Source organism: Belonocnema kinseyi, chromosome 4 (genome assembly GCF_010883055.1).
Source record: "Belonocnema kinseyi isolate 2016_QV_RU_SX_M_011 chromosome 4, B_treatae_v1, whole genome shotgun sequence".
NCBI lineage: Eukaryota > Metazoa > Arthropoda > Insecta > Hymenoptera > Cynipidae > Belonocnema > Belonocnema kinseyi.
Genome location: NC_046660.1, coordinates 123044265 through 123065662, shown reverse-complemented (window position 1 = coordinate 123065662; position 21398 = coordinate 123044265). Strand labels below are relative to the sequence as shown.

The following is a 21398-nucleotide window of genomic DNA, read 5'->3' as shown; positions in this document are numbered from 1 at the left end:
TTAATATTTATATAATCTATATTTTATACTTGAATTAACATAACTTCAAAATATACGCATATAAAGAAGCGCGCGGAGTATTCAAATCATGAGAATCGCCAGCATAGAAATCTGGAAATATTAAAATCTCAATCTCTTCATTTTTTTCAAAACAGATAGAGATATAAATAGAACCGCCGAAGTGTTCCGACGGGCAATCGTGCAACTTCGAGGTTTCAAATTCAGAAGAGAAAAGGTTTGCGCGCGCAACTCAGTCATTTACATCATCTCCTAATATATTCACACGGACATAGCCCTTTCATAGTATTGGACCACATCTCGTTTCAGATTTGTAATCACTGAGTTGCATAATGGACTCTACGAAAAGCGGGGAAAATGATAGAGACTAGCGCGCGAAACATAGAATATGAGTCTCTGCAGTCAAGAGAGATACCGATGGTGCCACACGCCGCTGGTCTGCCTTACTGTTGTCTCTTCTCCTCACTTACTTACTTCCTTCCTTCTAGCCGGTATATCATTTTTCTTAGGCGCAAGATCTGCCACGTGTTCGATCCGAACCACAGGAGTTGAGGCCGTTAAGGGATGCCTGATCCTTGGCCGATGATTGGCGGATAGGACGACAAATTGAGCTAAATTGCCTATCTATTTATAGGTTTTGTGTTCAATTCGCCCTTAAAATTTACTATTAGTACTTCAACTGAGCGCAATGTAATGTGAAGGTCTATGGACTGTAAAGGCCTCGCTAAAGGGAGGTGACAGCGAATCCTATTCGACGACGCCACGGGATGTAGAAATCCTAGAGCCTTCCCGCTCAAGACCGCATAGTCCTCAAGATAGTTGTGTATATATATGTGTATATATATATATATATACTGTAAGGACGTTTACTATGTTGTCATTAGGAATATAATGATATAACTTTAGTATACATTGTAGCCCGTCGTGCATCTGTGTAATTGAAAAAAGTAGTGAATAGACGATATTAATTCAGGTTTTAAATTCCCCGCGCTCGAGGTCTTGCGCTGATTTTTCAAAAACTTCGAGCCTCAGATGACGTGCGCAAAAGACGTACAACCCAATTCTGAAAGAAAGTTATGTTCCCCAGGATTCACCACGCATTTCAGATAAATAATAAGGTATGAATTAAAAACAATGTAACACAATATTAGAATGTATTTGCAAAAAATCTCGGGACCTAGTTTCTTTGGGAAATTTGTCTTAAATCTTTGTTTGCGAAGTCTTTTTTATTCGTTGAAATCATTGAATTATTTGAAATCTATAATTAGTCAAAGAAATTTTCTAAAATTTTTTGAAACCTTTTTAAATCTTTTAAATGTTTTAAAATCTTTGAAATGTGGTGTACTGTATCCTTTTCAAAATTTTCGAAACCCTTTATATCTTTTAAAAGTTTTAAAATCTTTGTAAAATTTTTATGAAATGTTTAAAATCTGATATACACGCCTTTATAAAATGTTCAAACTCCTTTTAAATATTTTTAAATGTTTGAAACATTTTGAAATACTTAGTAATGTTTTGTAATATGGTGTATACTCAAAAACCAAGTAGTGAAACTCTTGAAATTTACGTTATATATTACAAAAAATGTATACTTTAACATTCTATAGTAGCGATGACAAAATTTTCAAGGTCGCCGAACACCCAGCTTATAAGAATAATTCGCCGCTTCTCACCTCTCATCATTTGAATCTCAGATTCATCGTTGCAATTTTTATAATCATACGAATTACAATTTTCATTGCAGTTAGTCAAAAGCATTTGATTCCCATATTTAATTCAATAAGTAAAACAACAGATTCTATTACCGATTAATTACTAATAATTTTATTTGAAATGCGCGGTGAATCCTGAGGAACATAACCTTTTTCAGAAATAGGTTATACGTATTTTTGCGCACGTCTTTTGAGTCCCGAAGCCTTTAACCAATCAGCGCAAGATCTCGAGCGCGGGAGATTTGGAAACCAAATTAAAATCGCCTATATAGTACTTTTTTGCGTTATGCAAAAGCAACACGGGTTGCATTGTATGCTAGAGCTTATATCATTATATACCCTATGACTACATAGTAAACATCCTTAATATATATATATATAAAGGCGAAATCAAATTATCTTAAATTAAAAATGTACAAAACGAAGTCATGGAGTGCCGAATTTTACTCGAGGTGTCACATTTCAGTATAACTCTGAAAATTTTTAGACTACTACTGGGTTATTGTGATGGTGCCAAACTGCAACATCACAACTCCCCTACCCTTGGGGGGGGGGGCAGGTCTCAGCCCAGGCAGGAGACGATCAATTTAATTCACAGAAAAATTAAACCGAAAACTAGAATTTAACACAGGAACAAAATCCCTGTAGAGGCACATTTTGGACAGTTGGCCTTTTCACACTCCTTTTCGCCACATCCGAAACAAAAGGTATGTCGCAAGCAGGGACATTGGGAATAGCGATTGGAGGCCTCATCGCAGTTCCAGGACCCGAAGTCACCAGTTTCCTGGAAGAATTTGATCGTCTCTGGGTCTAAGTTGCTGGGAGGGGGAACAGGTACGTCCAGGAGGGAAGAGATTTCGGCGAAGCCAGTTTGGGATGAAAAGGAGGATCTAGAGCGAGAGAGGTAGGTTTCGGAAGAAGCTGGAGGTCGGGGACGTAGAGTAGAACGGCATGAAGGGGAAGTGGAGGATCTGGAGTGAGAGGGGATTAGTTTTGGGGCGAAGTTGAGTGTCTAAGGCGAGGGCGCGACGGTACGGAGGAGAAGATGGGCGTCGGGAGTGAGAAGTGCGACGGAATGGGGGAGAAGATGGGTGTCGGGAGCGAGAAGTGCGACATGATAGGGGAGAAGATGGGTGTCGGGAGCAAAAGTGCTACGGGATAGAGAAGAAGATGGGTGTCGGGATCGAGAGACACGGCGGTATGGGGAAGAACATGGGTATTGGAAGCGAGAAGTGCGACGGGATGGGGAAGAAGATAGGTATCGGGAGCGAGAGGTAAGGCGATATGGGAAAGATGGTGGGTGTCAGGAGCGACAGGTATGGCGGTACGGAGAGGGAGTAGAGTGCATCCTTTGGGGAGGTGACCTATGCCGGGAATGGGAGGAGCTAGGACTACGTGATTCTCGTAGAAGGGGGTCGGCTTGTGCCCCCTTGTGAGACTGGAAGACCAATCCTGCCGTGGAGGTCATCTCGTCTCTCGGATGAAGGGAATGCCTCGGCACTAAGTCAAAATTGGCCTTTAGCCGTTCCAAATACTCTTCCTCTGCAGAGATCCCTCAGGATAGCCGTCTGTTTGACCAGGTTGGCCTCCGTCTAAGTTTCCAGGTCTATACGGAAAGCGTGTGGAAAAATTTAAGATATCTCTCCTGCGTTTCCAATATGAAGGCATGGTACTTGTCCAAGTACTTCCAGCCAGAGGGTCGTCCACATGCAGACATTTATCCTTTAAGGTCGAAAGGGTTGGTCGTTCGAGTGGAGCACAAAAGGTTTTAGGTCTTCTATATGGGTCTTGCCTATGCACTTCTGCGTTAAATCGCAAACCTCGCATAGGCTGGGGGACAGCACCTTTAAAATCCTATACGTTCCGAGATAACGGGAGAATAATTTAGCTGAAATTTTTTTAATTTTTGATTAGGGGATACGGGACAGAGATAAGACTAAATTTCCTTTATCAAATCGTATTTTTCTAAGTATGAACATGAAAGTAAAGTCAGGCTAAAACATTTCACGCAATCAGCACTAGCTGAACATCATATCGGAACAGGACATAACATTTTATTTGAGGAAACAACAGTAATCGCAAAAACACACAACAAATTTCCAAGAAAACATAGAGAAGCAATCGAAATCTTAAAACACCTTAATAACATCAATAGGGACAATGGATATAATACCAATCCGATTTGGCTTTCCGTTCTTCTGGATTTTTAAAAAAGACTTGATTGGCCAATCAAGTTCGACCAGTCCCCACGGTGGGACGCTCTGGCCAATCACAGGCATCGTAGGTGTAGGGTATTGTTAACAGATTCATTCCTATTATCTGTCACAAGTATTTGTGAATAGATCCTCGATCACCAGAATGTAGTGGAATCTGGATTTACCTCTAGGTAAAGGACCCCTGATGTCGGCTGATACTACTACCCAAGGTTCGTCGACTACGCGATGTCCCATTAAGCCTGCAGGTACTTTTTCCTAGACTTTGCACATTTGACAGGTCGTACAACTGTTTACGTACCTGTTTACGTGCCTGTAATAACCAGGCCAATAGTACTTACGCAAAACTAACGCAGAGGTCTTTTGAGTTCCTAGATGGCCTAGATCGGCATCTAAAAAAACGGACTCTCTTTCTACATCGGTAGGGAGTAACTTCCAATCGTCCAGGTCGTCAACGAAATCTGTTACCACGGGGTCAGGTCAGAAATAGTACAACCTGTTGTCTTTAATTTTCCAGCTAGGGAATCTATCCGGGAAGTCAGACACGGATTGAAATCGTATGGTGTACCAGATCGGGATTCGAACTTTAATTAGGATAATTTCTTCGATCGAGAGAGATTCAAACATTCGGGAGAGAGCGTCCGGAGCATGATGGAAGGAATCTTTCTTATGGAGAATGTCAAAGTCATACTCGGGCAAAGATAGTGACCATCTCGCCAGTCTACCGTTAGGGTTCTTTAAATTATGTAACCACCGAAGGCTACTATAATCCGTTATCACCGTAAACTTATACCCCTCTAAGTAGGATCTAAATTTCTGGACAGCCCATACGATGGCCAGGCATTCTTTCTCGGTGGTTGTAAACTTAACCTCAGCATCGGTGAAGGTCCGACTAGCATATGATATATTTTACACCGTCTACACTTTGCGTAAGGATGGCTCCTAATCCGGTATTACTCGCGTCGGTTTAAAGGACGAAGGCAATTTCGAAATCAAGGCAAATCAAGACTTGGAATGAACCTGCGATAGCAACTAGATAAATCCAGGAACCTACGAAGGCCTTTGACGTTGCGGGGAACCAACTACTTAAGGAGAGAATCGATCTTATCAGAATCCTTCTGTAAACCATGTTCGTGTACTAGAAAGCCTAGATAGTGTACTTGGGGGCAACAGAATTCGCACTTCTCGTGTTTAATCGTGTGGTTCTTTTTCAGGTCCAATCAACCTATTTAGTAAGCGTTGGAATGTCGCTGGGGCGTTAGTAAGGTTTCGGAACTTTAAGAGCCGTTTTGTCGCGACTAGCTTCATCAAGGGGGACTTAGTGGAAACCTTTGTGCAAACCTATTTTTAAAATATACCGGGGGCTACGTATTTTATCGATAATACTGTTCATTTGAGGTAGGGGGTACGCATTTCTCTTTGTGACTTCGTTTACCTTCCTTAAGTATAAACAAAACCGATGATCTTCTTCAGGCTTAATTGCCCATACAACCGGGGATGACCAACCACTATTCAAAGACTCTATTATGTCATGGACTAACATTTTATCTACCTCAGCGACCATGACTTCCATAACTTTCGGAGATCTCAAGTGGTTTCGTTGTGTAATAGGAGGACGGTTGCCTACGTCTGTAGACTGTGTAATTTAATTGGGGCAATAATTTTGTGAGAAACTAGTTCTATCTGGTTATTGTCAACCTGAATTGAGATGTTTAAATACAATAAAGGCTGCGTACCTAACAGAGAGTAATGTCTATACTGAAGTTCGGACACCTTGTAAATAGCGACAAGGTCGGTATAAGGAGTTTCTGCTTCTAAGATTTCGTTACCAATTTCTATCAGATCGAGATTAGGGTTGATTTGGTCGATGCTCGAATAACAAGGGTCAGTAGGTTGGGAAGGTACTAAGGGTCGGACTCCGGGCTTATTTGATTCTTTGCCGGAGTCGGTCGTGCTGGACTACTAACAGATGTTAATTTTCTGTTGTTTGAATTGTGATCCGCAACTGTAAGCTAACCTTGTGACTGGAGGTCTGAAAGGAAGGAGTTTTTAGAGGAAACTGAAAAAGATTCTGCACCCTTTTTTCTTTTCTTCTTTCTATTTACTGTACGCTTTAAATTTGCAGAAGATTCGTCTGAACCCTTTAAAGATGCATTTTTCCCACAATACATCTTTCTTTTCAGTTTCCCCAACATCTGGGACACTCAAGTTTGGTGACGTCTCTCCGGCCACACCCATAATAGAACCTATTTCTAGGTATCGTACAAGTAGTGAATATATAGCTAGGTTCGCCGCAGTTCCAACACTTCAATCGAGAGGGGGGATTCTCTGGAGGATTATTAGGTCTCTGAGGGGGAGGCTTTGAAGAGTGAGGATTTGTTTCAGGGTTTGTTCGGGGCTTAGACTTGCACTCAGCTTTAGTACTATTTTCCTTCTCCTTAATAAGTCACATTAGGGCGACCAGTTCTTCATACCCGAGCGACTCCATGTCATCTTCTAAAAACGTAAGCTTTTCCCAAAGGTTGTCAGGGCGTCTGTTAGGTTTTCAATAATTTGGGTCCTTGCAAGCTAGGTCGGGAAGTATGGATCGTTTTGGGACAGGAGAAGGCTTATAACTTCGCGCCATGCGATAACTAAGTATACCTTGGCGAACTGATCGAGGGTTTGCCACAAATGTTTAGAGTCCCTAAACCAGTTAAGAGCAATGCCCTGTAAAAAGAAGGGAATTACTATCAGCAAGTTAGCGTCACTGGCGTCTCTCCTCCTCAGGTGGTTCATTGTACTAGAACTATGATAATAAGGGTAGGATTCAGGATCGGCATAGGGGTCCGTACACCTGTAGCTGCTTCGCTGTCTGTTAGTTTGGGTAGAAACGTTAATTTTGTTTATTTCTCCCTCGCAAACTGGAAATTTTAAGGCGCTGTCGGTAGGAGGCTCGATTTGGTCGAGACTTTCCTAAGAGAAGTGGAGGGAGGGATCAAAAGTGTCAATCTCTGCACGTACCGCTCTCAATAATCGTTCACACAGGACCGCAAAAGTTCTAGAAAAAGTAAGGCCTTTTTTTTAGTTCGTGTATGAGCCCATCCTTGTTTCGGTTATAAAAACACGAAAGCGAAGTTTTTCCGTCCGGCGTCTTGTTTTAGGAGTGAATACAAGGACTTTATAATGCTCTATAAAATTTCAAAGGTACTGCGTTTGAAAATATTTCAGGGAAAAGATAGAACCGTATTAATATCTTGCGGTGTATCACGATTTCAAATAAAATGAAAGTCGATAATTATTTCAAAATAATACACACACCCAGCAAGAACGATCGAAATAAATTTATAAACACAGGTGTCCACAATAGCAAGAATGCGAAATAATTATCAACGCGATCAATATAATTGTAAATATGGCTGGCTGGATTGCCGACCAGAGAACTCTATGCCTTAATAATGTCTACATCTACGATCCATGAAATAATATTTCCTACATTTATAAACCAAATCAATCAAGGAAGGAACATTTTAAATTCTACTTCTTATAAATGTGAATTCCTTCTGTAAATTAACATATAAATTCCCTGAAAAATATTACTTATTCTCTTAGACGAAATTGATAACTTAAAATTCTAAACTTATAAATTTAAACTCTTCCTGTAAATTCAAATCTAAATTCACGAAATAATAGTTTTTATTTTATAAAGAAAATGGATTTTCCAAAATTCCCCATTTTATAAATTCAACCTTGTTAAATTTTCGGAACTCAATTCGTTAAAATTTTTTTTTAATTCAAATTTAGTAAATGTGAAATTTTACCTCCAAATTTTCATTTAAATTCACTAAATGACACTTCTTAATTTATTAAACATAATTCATTTTCTAAACATTTTTTAAATTAGTCAATAAAAATTCTTTCCAAACTTTCGAGACCTGAAAATGGAATTTTAGCTTTCACAAATGTAAACCTTTCCTCTCTAAATTCTCCGTTAAATTAATTAAATATCACTTCTTCATTTGAATTCTCATTTAAATTAATTAAACTTCACTTCCTAATTTCTGAAACGAAATTAATTTTCAAAATTTATGAATTTTATAAATAAAAATAAATAAAAATCTAGTCAAATTTTCGATACCCGAAAAGAGAATTTTTAATTTTGTAAATATAAAATTTGATCCAAATTGTCATTTAGATGTATGTAATAGCGCTTTTTAATTTTTCAACGATAAATTAATTTTCTAAATTTTCAAAATAAAATATCTTTCCAAATTTTTAGGACCATTTTCGCTTTCCGAATAACTGTAAAAAGCCCCCACGTTGAGCGCCAATTGTCACGCGGCCATTTTATTTCAAATTAAATAAGGTCCTTTAGGCCGCGCACAAGGGTCATATAAAAAACACGTACCTTCGGGAGCCACTCTACATAAAGGCAATCCTCAAACTCTAATTCAAAAAATAGTATATTGTGCTAGGAAGTGCGAAAAGTAGGCAGTTCCACACAAGTGTGAAGTTAGCTGTACGAGTCAGAGACCATTCGAAAGGGGGTTGTAGACTAGTTGTAAGCGAGTTGGAGGCGAGCCGGAAGCGAGCTGTAAACAAGCCGAAGACGAGCCGAAAACGACCCCAAGATGAGCCGATGGCGAATACTGGAAACTTCACAAGAGTTTCAACTGCCTACTTTTAGCTCCTGTAGCACACGATATTTTTTCTAACAAAGGCGGGAAATTAACGATTTAAGAAACAATAAAAACAAATTTTTTGTAAATGCATGGTAATTTTTGGAAATTCATGGTAAAATTACAAACCTTATCTAAAAATTCCGGAAATTTTTTGCAACTTTGTAAATTACCGAAAATATATAGAAATTTAGTGCATCCGAAGCTTTTTGAAAGAAATTCAAAAATTTCTAAAATTTCTGAAAATGTATGGTAACTTATCACTTCAAAATAACTATTTACTACTCACAATCAGTCTCACAAGCGTCAGATCATAATGAAGTGAGGTTATGATTCCGAAAGTCCTGTAAAGTAATGCTGAATCGAAATGCGCAAGCGCAACAGCAACAAAAAGTAATCTTACTCAAAGAGCGCAAGCGCAGCAGCTATAAACAGTCTTTTTCTAACTGTTTTTTTTACCACGGTTTCGGAATTGGCCACTTCCCGCACGCAATACATGCATCGAAAATCGATAACAATATTTAGAAGGAAAATGCATTAAATAAAGAGCGCACATGTCTATAGAAGTAAGGGTAGGGGTAAGGAACGAGGAAACTACGTAAACAATAACGATAGTGGGTCCAGAGGAGTAACTACAGTATAAGAAAGTAAAGTCATTAGGGAGAGATTCTAAAGGCGTTGGAATTAATAAATTGATAATCGGTCGTTACAGAGTAAAACAAAGAAATAGAAAAAGGGGGGGAGGAAGAGTCATACTAACAAGGGAAATGCTGAAGGTACTAGGATTAATAAATTAACAATATGTTATTATAGACAGTAAAACAGAGAAAAGACGGTCTGGAAATTATGGTCAGGCCACTCCACAAAGCACTCAAGACAATACCGACCTAAACACTCTGATTATCACCCAACATACCGGAAACGAAGGAACAACCGGTCGGCACTCCATTATTTAAGAACTATTCACTAAACATAGCGATACAACCAAGGGTTATTACAATTCTTTGACTATATAAAAAACGGAAGTAAAAGGCCTGACTGAATCACCAAGGAAAAGCTTAAAGTCCTACCTCAGAGAAAAGCAGAAGTCGGTCAAAATTAAGGTAGAATTCCGATCTGTGGTCGGCACCTCGAGCTTACAAACGTTACTGCCTGAGACGCATGCCCGGCGTGTCGATCACCGCAAGAGGGGACTCACTTACGAAAATCGGGGGAGAAGATTGAGATACTAGCGCGCGAAACTTAAAATATGAGTCTCTGCGTTCAAGAGAGAGACCTATGATGCCACACACCGCTGGTCTGCCTCGCTGTTGTCGCTTCTCCTCACTTCCTTCCTTCTAGCCGGTAGACCGTTTTCCTTAGGCACGAGATCTGCCGCGAGTTGGATCCGAACCACAGGACTTGAGGCCGATAAGGGATAGCTGATTCTTGGCCGATGATTGGCGGATGGGACGGTACTGCTGCTGCAAGGGGGGGGGGGTCTTCCACCAACCTTCGAACGATATTGAGTAACATACAGGCGTTAATAATTGTATACTTCTCGTATAAGGTAAATTTGGCGAAAGTGCATGCCCACTGATGGACTTTGTTGACAGCGAATCCTATTTGACGATGCCACTGGATGTAGAAATTCTGAAGCCATCCTACTCAAGATCGCAAAGTTCTCACGATAGTTGTGTACATACATATATATATATATATACAAAAGCGAAATCAAATTATCTTAAATTAAATATTTAAAAAATACAGTCATGGAGTGCTGAATTTTACACGAGGTGTCTCATTTCAGTATGACTCTTGAAAATGTTAAACCACTACTGGATCATTGTGATGTTTCCAAATTGCGAAATCATACACCTAATAAAGTAAATAAGTGGTCTTATTTTGAAGTGTAACTGAGAATATATAACTGATAATCTGCATTTACCATTAAAGTTAGCAAACAAAAAAATTGAAATTCAAGTAGTCAAGACCTAAAGTTAGTACAATATTTATACTAAAAAGTTAGTGTAAGTTTGAATTAAATTAAACTAAGGACTCTCCGAGCTGAAACTAAGACGCGTATTTAAACTGAAGTTATGGATTAATTTACCCCTTGAAAATATTATTTTACAGTTAACAGTAAAAAGAATATATATAATAACAACAATGAATATATAACTTTAATTATATGTTTTTACTTTGTTGTTGAGCCTTTAAATATTTAATATAACATGAATTTGGTTTTGATGTGAATAGGTGTTCGACTACGACCGTTTTTCAAGGAATGACGTCGTTGGATCCGTGAAAGTAGCCATGGATCAACTCGAGTTAGTTTCATCATTATCATCTGTAGAGGTCTGGGGTGAAATTGCAGGTGAAAAGAAACCACCTGAAGAAATTCAGGAACTGCTCCTCTCGCTTTCCTACTTACCTAGTGCAGAGAGACTAACTGTGGTCATAGTCAAGGCTAGAAATCTTTTTCCTGTACAGGTAACATTATCCAATAATAATTAATCTACAAGCAATAACATTTACAGTTCAGTCAGTAAAACTTATTTCTTCAATTGTACAAGAAGATACACCCATCGCATGAATAGTAAAGAGTTAATTAATTTAGAGTTTGTTAATTAAAAGTTAGTAAAGTTAGTTAATATAAAGAGGTAAAATCCCATTTTGGGGTTTTTTGAATAACTTCAGCAGGTTTGGTCAAATCTTACGGTAGGCTTATATGACTTGTAGAGGAATTTCTAACCAAGAATTAAATGTATAAATCATATACGGTTTTCTACCCTGACATACTCCCATGGTCTGGGTTAGGCTCCAGGATTCGCTTCAGACTTTTCTACAACTTTTCTACAAACTTCAAGGTATTTGTTTCTATGAGAAAATGATTCGATAAACTTGCCAGTAGAAAATTCCGAAAAGTTTCTTTTTTGGGGCACCCTAATGTATAGAAATCATCAGAACTTGTGTTCGAATGTTTATCTTTTTATTAGTGACCTTCTTTATAACTTGATAGAGAAGTTTTGTTCTTATGATATGTGGGCTTGATTAAGGTATTGCATGTTGCTGAAACGTTGCAAGCAAATAATTTTTTATTACCAGAAGGTTTGGACGTGTCGCTTGAGAATTAGATAAATATCAGTGAGTAGTATAGCAACAGGGCTACGACCCCATTTGCCGACAGATGGCGTCACCGTTGCGCCGATAAGATAGGGACCAATGTTACTGAAAGTCGGTAAAAAAGATAGGTCTGCTGCTTTTTCACTTGCTGGAAGATGGCGACATCGTCGCAAGTTCCTCCTTTATACTAAAGCATAAAGGAGTTTTTTCTTTTGAGTACTTTGACTCTATGAAAAAGATCAAAGAAACAACCGCCTAAAAAAAAATTCTACCATACATTAAATGACTCTGCAATTTGCGATTATGTGTATCTGTACATGAAAACGGATGTGTTGATACTTGCTGATATCTTTGAAAACTTCTATTATCAGTGTCTGAAATCATATAGCCTTGATTAAGCACATTATTATACAACTCCTGGTTTGACCAGAAATGCCATGATGAAATGTACCAGAATAAAACTAGACCTGCTCACTGACATTGATAAAGTCCTGTTTATTGAGCTAGGTATAAAGGGTGGAGTTAGTTGATGCTCCTCCTGTTAAGCAAAAGCCAATACTCCCTATATGGCAGTTAACAATGACACTGATGAGATTAGCTATATGGTATATTTTGACGCCAACAACAGTCCAGAAAGTAAGTGTACGCAATCGTTGTAGGCTTCAAATAAAATTCATTTTTTAAAAACGTACATGGTTTCACTTGTACATATGTCACTATTTTTCGACACAGACGCCATTTCTCTCGATGCAAGTGTTGAGCCTGGGATTGAATTTTGTTATCCCTATCTCGAATAAGTTCCCGCCAGTTCTTTCGTCCACTTCTGCGCCTCCCCTTTAACCTCCTCATCCGTTGAATACATTTTTGCAACCATGTGCATTTTCAGGAAGTGAAGAGATGGAAATCTGAAGGCTCCTGATCAGGGGAATACGGTGAGTAGTTCAAAACGTCCCATTCAAAGAAGTTGAGGAGAAGGTTCGTGGCGTTAACCTTATGAGTATCTCGTTTTGAACAATGCGCTTTAGTTAGCTTCATTGTCTTAATATATGATTTTAGCTTTTCGTAATTCCTCGATCATAAAAATAATTTCATTATTATTACTTGGATTTTCTGCTGATGATCGTTTATGTTGAAAACATTTCGCTATAATATTCTTATACTTTAGAGTATTATTCAAATAAATTAGCTTTAAGGGACTATAATTCTCCTTATGTGCATTTGTTGCAATAAGAATTTCTTTATAGTTGTTTTAATTATCCTCGCTTATATAAGTTTTATTAGGATTTTGTTCAAATAAAAGTTCAAACAAACTAGTACTTTTCCGATACACTTTTCCACCAATCTTGATATATTGTCCATTAAAGCTTATTGGTGTATCACCAATTATACACATTCCATCATTAACTTTTTGTACACCGTAAACCATATCCAAATATTATTTTTTAGTTTTATTCAATGGACCAATAAATTTATTCATCAACTTGTCATAATTTGCAGTGTGTTCATTATTTTCTTGAACCATAGTTGCATCATGGTCTTGATCATCGATAGCAGGCGTGAAGGAAGTATTACCATTATCTGTTTCATCTTCGTCTTTCTCAATCGTATCATTCATGTATTTATTTTCCCTTTCAGGCATATCAGACTTATTCAACCATTTGTAATGGTGAAATTATAGGTTTAAAAGTTTCACTGAGAATACTGGGGGGGGGGGGGTAAAAATGTTCGGTCTGACTTAGAGATGAAGCCAGCAGGTCTAATTTTTAGCTTGTATTCTATATTACTATATCTCAATAGCTTTTATATGAATTCGCAAGTCGATTACTCTATCAGTATGCACTTGAGAGCCTACTGAACAATACACCTCGATTGTTTGTGCAAAAATGGGAAAATCAGAGAAACACTCTTCTCCATTATATTCGACGCTTAAACAGTGGGTTTCTAAATTTAGGAAAAGTCGCACGAGCACTTCTGAAAAGCCACGTTCAGGATGCCCCGTTGAGGTCGCAGCTCCCGAAAAGAGAAAAAATTCACCAGATTTGGCCTCCAGCGACTATCATCTGTTTCCGAACCTTAAAAAACGGCTCAAAGGTAAACAAACTCAGAGCAACGAGGAAGTCATCGATGCTCTAAAAGAGTATTTTGACGGACTTGACGAATCGGTCTATAAAAATGGCATCACTACATTAGAGCACCGTTATGAGAAATGCATCAATCTTAAAGGAAATTATGTGAAAAATAAAGCGAAAAAAAACGAAACAAGTTGTTTTTCCTTATCAGGCCAGAACTTTTAACCCCACCCTCGCATTCTCTGTAGCTTCTTTGCTTAACGTTAGCATGCGGTGTTTCTGTCGAATAGCATCACTTGCTTTTGCAATGTGACAAAGCACGTCTTGTTCTTTATAAAACATGTTTATACCTTAGGGTCTCACATAAAACTAACTTTATTTACAATCAAGCAATTCTATTTATAGAATAATTAAGCAGTTAAATTCTTTTCTATATCTACTCTCATTTAAATTACTATCATTATCGATAAACAAAACCAAGTGTTCCGCCACCCTCCAACCCTATGTCAGAAAGCCAAGCTGTCTGCCAAAATTATCCTCCAAGCTGCTACACAACATCCACCACCTTCACCTGCTCTCGGACGCTTATATAGCTTCTATATCAGTTCAAAGATAACCTTGACATAGCTAACATCAATAGGACAACCTCCTCAGTCTCTTGATGGTCAGGTGTGGCTTCAAGCACATCTCGAGACTGACTGCTGAGAAATCTTGACATATAGCGTTTTGCATCAGTTGAAAGATAACCTTTACACAGTTAACATCAGTTAGATCGTTTCTGTAGCCTGCTAAGTCTGTACAAATATGAAGTTGCTTGTTAAGAATATAATATCAATTTTCCTCGGTAGATGCTAAAGCTATAGTAACAAACTAACCTTCTTAGATTGAGGTATGCTTATACACAGCAAGAAACGTCGAGGTCAAAGTTTAATTAATACAATTATTAACAAGTTACATTTCGCGTTACATTTACCAGGATACTAATACTGTGGACCTGGAACTAAGTTAGATGAAGGGTTAGCAGGCGGTGATCCAGGTATAAACCCACTGGACGCTGCACGATAATGCTTATTTAAAAAAAATGAAATAATATTGAAGCGAGAAACGTTGAAGATAGGATAGTAGCTGATAAAGCATTGCAACGTGTTTTTTCTAAGTCAAAGTTAAATAAAAACTCGGTATCGGTTTAAAAAAGAATAAGGGAAAGAGTAAAAAGGTTTCTATGAAACTGGTAGTTTTGGGAACGATAGTAGATGCTGCTACACATTCTATTTCTCCAAGTAATGATTCTTAACTTATCATTAAAACTGCTGCAGAGGCTTCTCCAAACGCTATTAAAAGAGCTGGAGGTGAAATTCAAGTGAGAGCACCTCGTATTCTACCTATCCCCTCGACAATATGTGGTGTTTTACAACTGATTCCAATACTCACAAGACTCAATACATTTGGAGATCTTGCTGAGGGGGCAGCTGGTGTCGCAAAAGCTTTAAATGGTGCCCATACAGCTAAGCATCAACTTTGAAAGACAACACGTCATGATAAGACAATTGAGGAAATAGCTCTGAGTAAATTTCTACATTTAAAACCCTATCGACAAGGACTGGGTCTTTATATCAATCCATATCCTCAAGGTAATGGTTTTAAAGCTAAAAAACTTACATATAAGAAACGTGTATTCAAGAAAAAAGAAGAATGATTGTGAACCATAATACTTTCACAGTTTTGGTAACCTTAAACCGTCCTCTGAACTAGTGAATTATCTAGGTGTTGGTAGCCTAAGAAAATATAATCACGATAGGTATCAAGACTAAAATGCATTTAAGTGTTGTAAATTATGTCTTAAATTTATATGCGGACAGCTCAAAGTAAAGAGCAAATATAAGCTATGTAAGTGTAAGTAATTACTTGCAAGCAATCAGTATAGAAAAGGACATCATCATGGATGAATCGTTCACTCTGACTATTTCAGGCAACTCATCTGCGCTTGAAGCAGAATACTTTCCACCAATAGAACTTTCGAAAAATAAAAATTATGCTTTCGGTCTAGCTGAGATACTCACATTTATAATTTAATTCCTAACGTTGATGAATGAAAGTCTAAATTTTATATTGGTAATCAGGTGGTTATCACACCCCCTGGTAGTTATGAAATTAAATATATACAGAGATCTTTAATGAATAGAGACTTTTCTGTTACAACAGTATCAGCAAATGGTGGTGGTGAGACTGAATAATATTTGCAAAAGAATTTGGATAATAATAATAATGCTATGATAAATATAAGACTAAACAATAATACGTTGCGTAGCGAAATAAAGAGCAACCGTGAAGTTGATTTCAAATCAAAATATTCTTTTGGACAGCTGTTGGGATTTACATCACGTGTTTCTTAAAGCTAATAAGATTAAAATATCAGATTTACCAGCAGCTGTTCTCAAAGAGAATGCTCTCAGGATTGAGTGCAACATTACAACAACATCTCAGGACGTGCGCTTCCTCAAGCAACTAGGTCTCAGACTTATTCAAGAAAAAAAAAGAAGATAAAGCAATTATTGATTTATATATTATTTATTTATCGCTGTTACAAAGATGAAAGAGATACGAATTGCAGTACAACATCAAGATCTATGCATTTTGCCAAGTAAAAACTCAGTACACATACATGGAAAATTAGTTCGGGTTGATGGTTGATTTGATGAAATTATGTATGAACTGAATGGTATTGAAATTGACCAATCTCAAAATATTGAACATGCCAGCACCATGAATAATTATGTTTCCTTGACTCCAAACCAGCTTTATTATGCTGAGAATACAGACTGGCACTGACATTAATGCTATTATTTAACCAGCACAAGGAGAACCTTAAGATTTCAAAATTATACTGCATAAAGTTGAATATATGGTTCCCTATGTTCTACCGGAACATCGTCATAAGATACAGTTGCTAAAGTATATTAAAAAGCATCCACTTATATCAATAAGTTTCCGACCTTGGGAAATGTTTGAATATCCTCTAATCCCCGCTGCTCAGAACAATGGCTGACAGGTGAAGGCTTCTATACAAATAGAAAAACCACAATATATAATGCTAGGATTTAAAACTGGCAGAAAAGATCAACGAAGAAGCTATGTAAACTTTTTGGACCATTGTAATATTACAAATGTAAAAGTTTTTCTAAATTCTCAGTATCACCCACATGGTAATTGCTTTAAATTATTTTATCAATCATTAGTATACATCTCATACAATTGATTTCAACTCGTAGATTTCAAATGATTTATGTCTTACGGTCCAATCGTAAATCGAAAATAAATATGAGTGAAAAAAACATGTTCTTCGAAGCTTAGATATTTATTTAATAGAAAAAACTCCTTTTAAACTTCCTAACGTTTCGGTACACATAAATAATCTGACAATTTTATAGCTCTATCGAGCAATCCAAAGATGACACCAATTTTATTGCACATTGGGTGATGCGAAGCAAAGTTGAAAAAACGTCCTGACCATACAAGTTTTCTATACCAGTTTGTTATAATACTATTGTCTACTATTTCTAGTTTTAAATCTAAAAAATAATTTTATTTTCTTTTGTTAATTCAATAGTGAATTTTAATTTTTCAGTTATAGAGTTAAATTTTTCAAGAATATCATCGACTTTATTTTTGGAAGGCAAATTAAGGTTTCATCTATATATCGATGGTAGAAAATAATTTTTCAGCTGATGCAGAAATGAGCGACCCCATGGGATATATTTGAACACATAGGTACAATACACATAGGTGCATTACCATTTGTACTGTGATAGAAATTATATTGATTTTCATCAATCGTTTCATTATTTTTAAGTTTTGTTAGTAGTAGTCTGAGTTTAGCTTCAATTTTTCTAGTAGAATCGAAATTTAATCTTTCATATGCTGCTTCATCATTTCAAAGTTGTAAGGCTTTAATAATATAATCTGTTTTATTCATTATAATACTTTTATTACTTTTGTCCGCTATGGTTAGGATAATATCTTTATATGTTTCTAAAAAATTTTGGTTTTTTTTATTTTTTGTTTTAGTTCAAAATCTATTGTATCAAATTTATAATTATAAATCCAGTTTTGTGTCCAATATGAAATTTTATTTCTAATGTCATTTCGGTTATCTACTGTGATATGTTTCATTTATTATTGAATATTAGTCATGATTTTTTCAATTGGAAAATTTTTTTTAACAAAAGGAATACCAACTTTTCCTCCTAGACTTATCATTTCTTTTACATCTTCAGGTATAATTTTATCATTCACGTTAATAACCCATTCATTTTGATTTGTAACTATTTTACATTTTTGTTGTGATCGGAGATTTTCTCATTTTTGTAGAGACTTATCAATTAACTTGTGTGCAAATTTATTAGTATCATTAGTTGTCCAGTTGTGCAGATTGACAAACATTGATTAGGAGTTTTTCTAATAATTTGTTTTTTTTTTAATTAAGATGATTTTGAATATTATTAATCTCTATACGTACATATATCTATAATTTCTTGCTGTAGAATCTTCTTACCTAATAAAAATATTGATTTTTATATAGAGTTACATACCTTTTTGGAGAAACATCTTATATTGAAATTTAGATTATTAATAATATGGTTAGGTAGTATACCGTAATCTTTGCATCGAAAAAGAAATCTTATTTGGTTTTTGCGATTTTCGAAGTAAAAGGAGAGCCTTTTTCATTCCTTTGCAACACTAACAGTGTAGAAATTGTAATCTTCTCCAAGTCTTTTGTACAAACTTCAATCGTTGTTCATGATGTTGTTTTGTTTTAAGCCACTTAATTAATGATTGATAAAATAATTTAAAGCAAATTAAGCGTGAATCTTTACTGAATAAGCATTTATTTATGGAAATTGCACCACTCATTGTAATTGACTGCTCTATAAATAATGAGTTTTTGAATCAAAGTTCAATGGATAAACGGTTAGAATTTGAATCGAATAATAATTTTCCCGCCAATACAGCAGCCTATTGTCTAATAATACAATATTAAATAGTTCAATATAAGCCCATTAGCGGAACTGTTCAGAAATTAATTTGAAGTGTTGGAGTAATATTGAGAGGTAGGGGTTGAATCAGGGTATAAAAGAGCTGCAATTAGCTGAAAAAATCAATCTCAGTCAACATGAATTTCGTTGTAGACGCTCAGGGCTTCGAAAGGCCTTTGAACGACTTTATCTTCAAGGAGCTGGCCATCATCACTCTCCAAGAAGATGCTCTTCTCCTAGTCTTTATCTTCAAATCACTCTGCAGCTGGAGTTCACTACCTGTAAGGTATGAAACACTTTTATATAGTTAACACACCATTTCCATGGAATCAGCTGGACTGATAATGGTGCAACGAGAAATCTTTCGTTAATATTTGCGCATGCGCCAATATTACCGTCTCTATTATGTTGCATTTAGCTTAAAGGAACTAATAAAGTTTAGGCTTTATCGTATAAGAGGAGAATATTCCAATTAAATACTACGCATGCGCAGATTTTAGGTGGTCGCTAGCATAGTCGGGATGTCCGCCTATTAAAGCGCGTCTCCAGAGCGATTCCTTTATTCAGCTTCTTCAGTTGCTTGCAAAAAGACTCAAAATCTCTGAAGAAATGGACCTGTGGAAGATCAATGCCATGGGTCGAATGGAAGGCTACCTTCCAACGAGGCCGCTGACCGATCTGACACCAAAGAAGAGGTATGAAGTGACAAAGATCCAGCAGGTGCAGAAAAAGTATGGAATCAAGATCGCTGTGGAGCTGGAACGTACGTTTAAAACTGTCTAATCTACTGGTTTCGTGAAAGGTCTGGAAGACCATGAAATTCTGGAGAAAATGCAGAAAGTTGCTGCTGCTGAGAAGTCACAATTGAAATTAACTTCATTTCACTCAAATTTAAATTAAATCACTAACTAAGATGATAAAGCGCGGTAACTTAACACGGAAAAGAATCATCCCTTTGTCAATGGTGATATCTGTTACCCTCAGAACGGTGGCGCCATCTGTTGTTAGGTGAGCTCGTAGCCAACGTCACTGTTTTTAACCACTGTTGGTAACTCATCACGGAACAGAAACATCCTTTGCCCATGGCGCAATAGGTTGGTGTCAGTACATTGCGACGGTGGCGCCATCTGTTGGCAAGTGGGGTAGCAGCCGACCTCTCTGTTTACTGATTGTTGGTAGCATTGCTCCCTACCTTACCGGCACCTTACTGTCGCGACGGTGGCGCCGTGTTTTAGAAAGTGGGGTCGTAGCTCTCTTGCACTACTAATTCAGTATTTTTCCTAATGCTCAATAGTACATTGTGTTTCAAAGGCGTAAAGAAGGCTAGGTTGACGAGTGTGAAGTTGCCGCCGCGCCGCACTGGCGAGAAGCGAGGGCGGCAGTCGCACGAGGCAAAATAGTCGTAGGCCCTTGTTGCACACCATACTTTTTGTCCTACCCACGTTAAAAAGAAGCAGTAAAGCAGACAAAAGATGTTTTGTGTTCTTGGCAATTTGAAATTATAAGTGAAAGAAAGAAACAACGTACTTAGCAGAAAAGAGACTTAGGAGGCCAGCGATGCGATTTTTTTAAAGCTAAATATAATTTTCTCGATAGTCTCACTTGCGTGGTGAAGTATATGTGTAGCGAGCGTAAAGTTATACTAGGCAGGCTGATAAGTCCCTGAAAAATGAAACACGGAGACGTTTTTTTGGCCAAAGTCGGTTTTATTTTTCAACATACTCTCCTTTTAGGTCGATACAGCTAGTCCAACGATTTTCTAACTTTTTGATAGCGTCCGAAAAGTACTCGATCGGAAGGTCTCCAAAATACGCCTCAGTTTCATCTATGAGCTACTCATTTGAGTAAAAACGCTTACCGGTGAGCCATCTCTTCAGGTTAGGGAACGAGTAATAGTCGCTGGGGGCCAGGTCTGGTGAATACGGTGGCTGAGGAACGAATTCGAAGCCGCTTTCATGCAATTTTGCTTGTGCAACTAAGCATGAATGAACAGGCGCATTGTCGTGATGATAAAGCGGTTTTTTCTTCTTCAAATGCGGTCGTTTTTCGGCGATTTCGATTTTCAATCGGTCCAATAATGATGAATAGTATGCTTCGGTTATGGTTTGACCTTTTTCAAGATAGTCCACGAATATTATGCCATGTGCATCCCAAAATACGGAGGCCATAACCTTTTCGACCCATTGTTGCGTTTTTTGACGCTTCGGAGCACTTTGGCCCGGTGGAATCCACTGTTTTTCCTGTTGCGTTGACTCAAGAGTGTAGTAGTAGATCCAGGTTTCATCCATGGTTATGAATTAGTGCAAAAACTCGGTCGGCTTACGTGAAAATAATGCCAAATTCTGCTGGGAAGTTGTCACACGAATTCGTTTTTGGTCCACTGTGAGCAAACACGGCACCCATCGCGCGCAGAGCTTCTTCATGCCCAAAACTGAATGCACGATATTGCCCACACGTTCCAATGATATGCCTCCAGCATTAGCTACCCCTCTCAATTTCACTTTGGGATCATTCAACATCATATCATGGATTTTTTCGACATTTTCTGGTGTAGTGACCTATTTTGGGCGCCCAGATCGTTCAGCATCAA

General features: G+C 37.4%; 1 protein-coding gene across 1 annotated transcript in view; it reads left to right on the top strand.

The window, feature by feature from the left end:
* Positions 1-21398, top strand: part of LOC117171068 (synaptotagmin-6) — a gene marked incomplete at its 5' end in the record, with an annotated part of 240457 nt that overhangs the window by 211660 nt on the left and 7399 nt on the right. The window contains one exon of the mRNA XM_033358117.1: positions 10840-11073. Within this exon, the coding sequence (XP_033214008.1) occupies positions 10840-11073 (234 nt within the window). The remainder of the gene's footprint in view (positions 1-10839; positions 11074-21398) is intronic.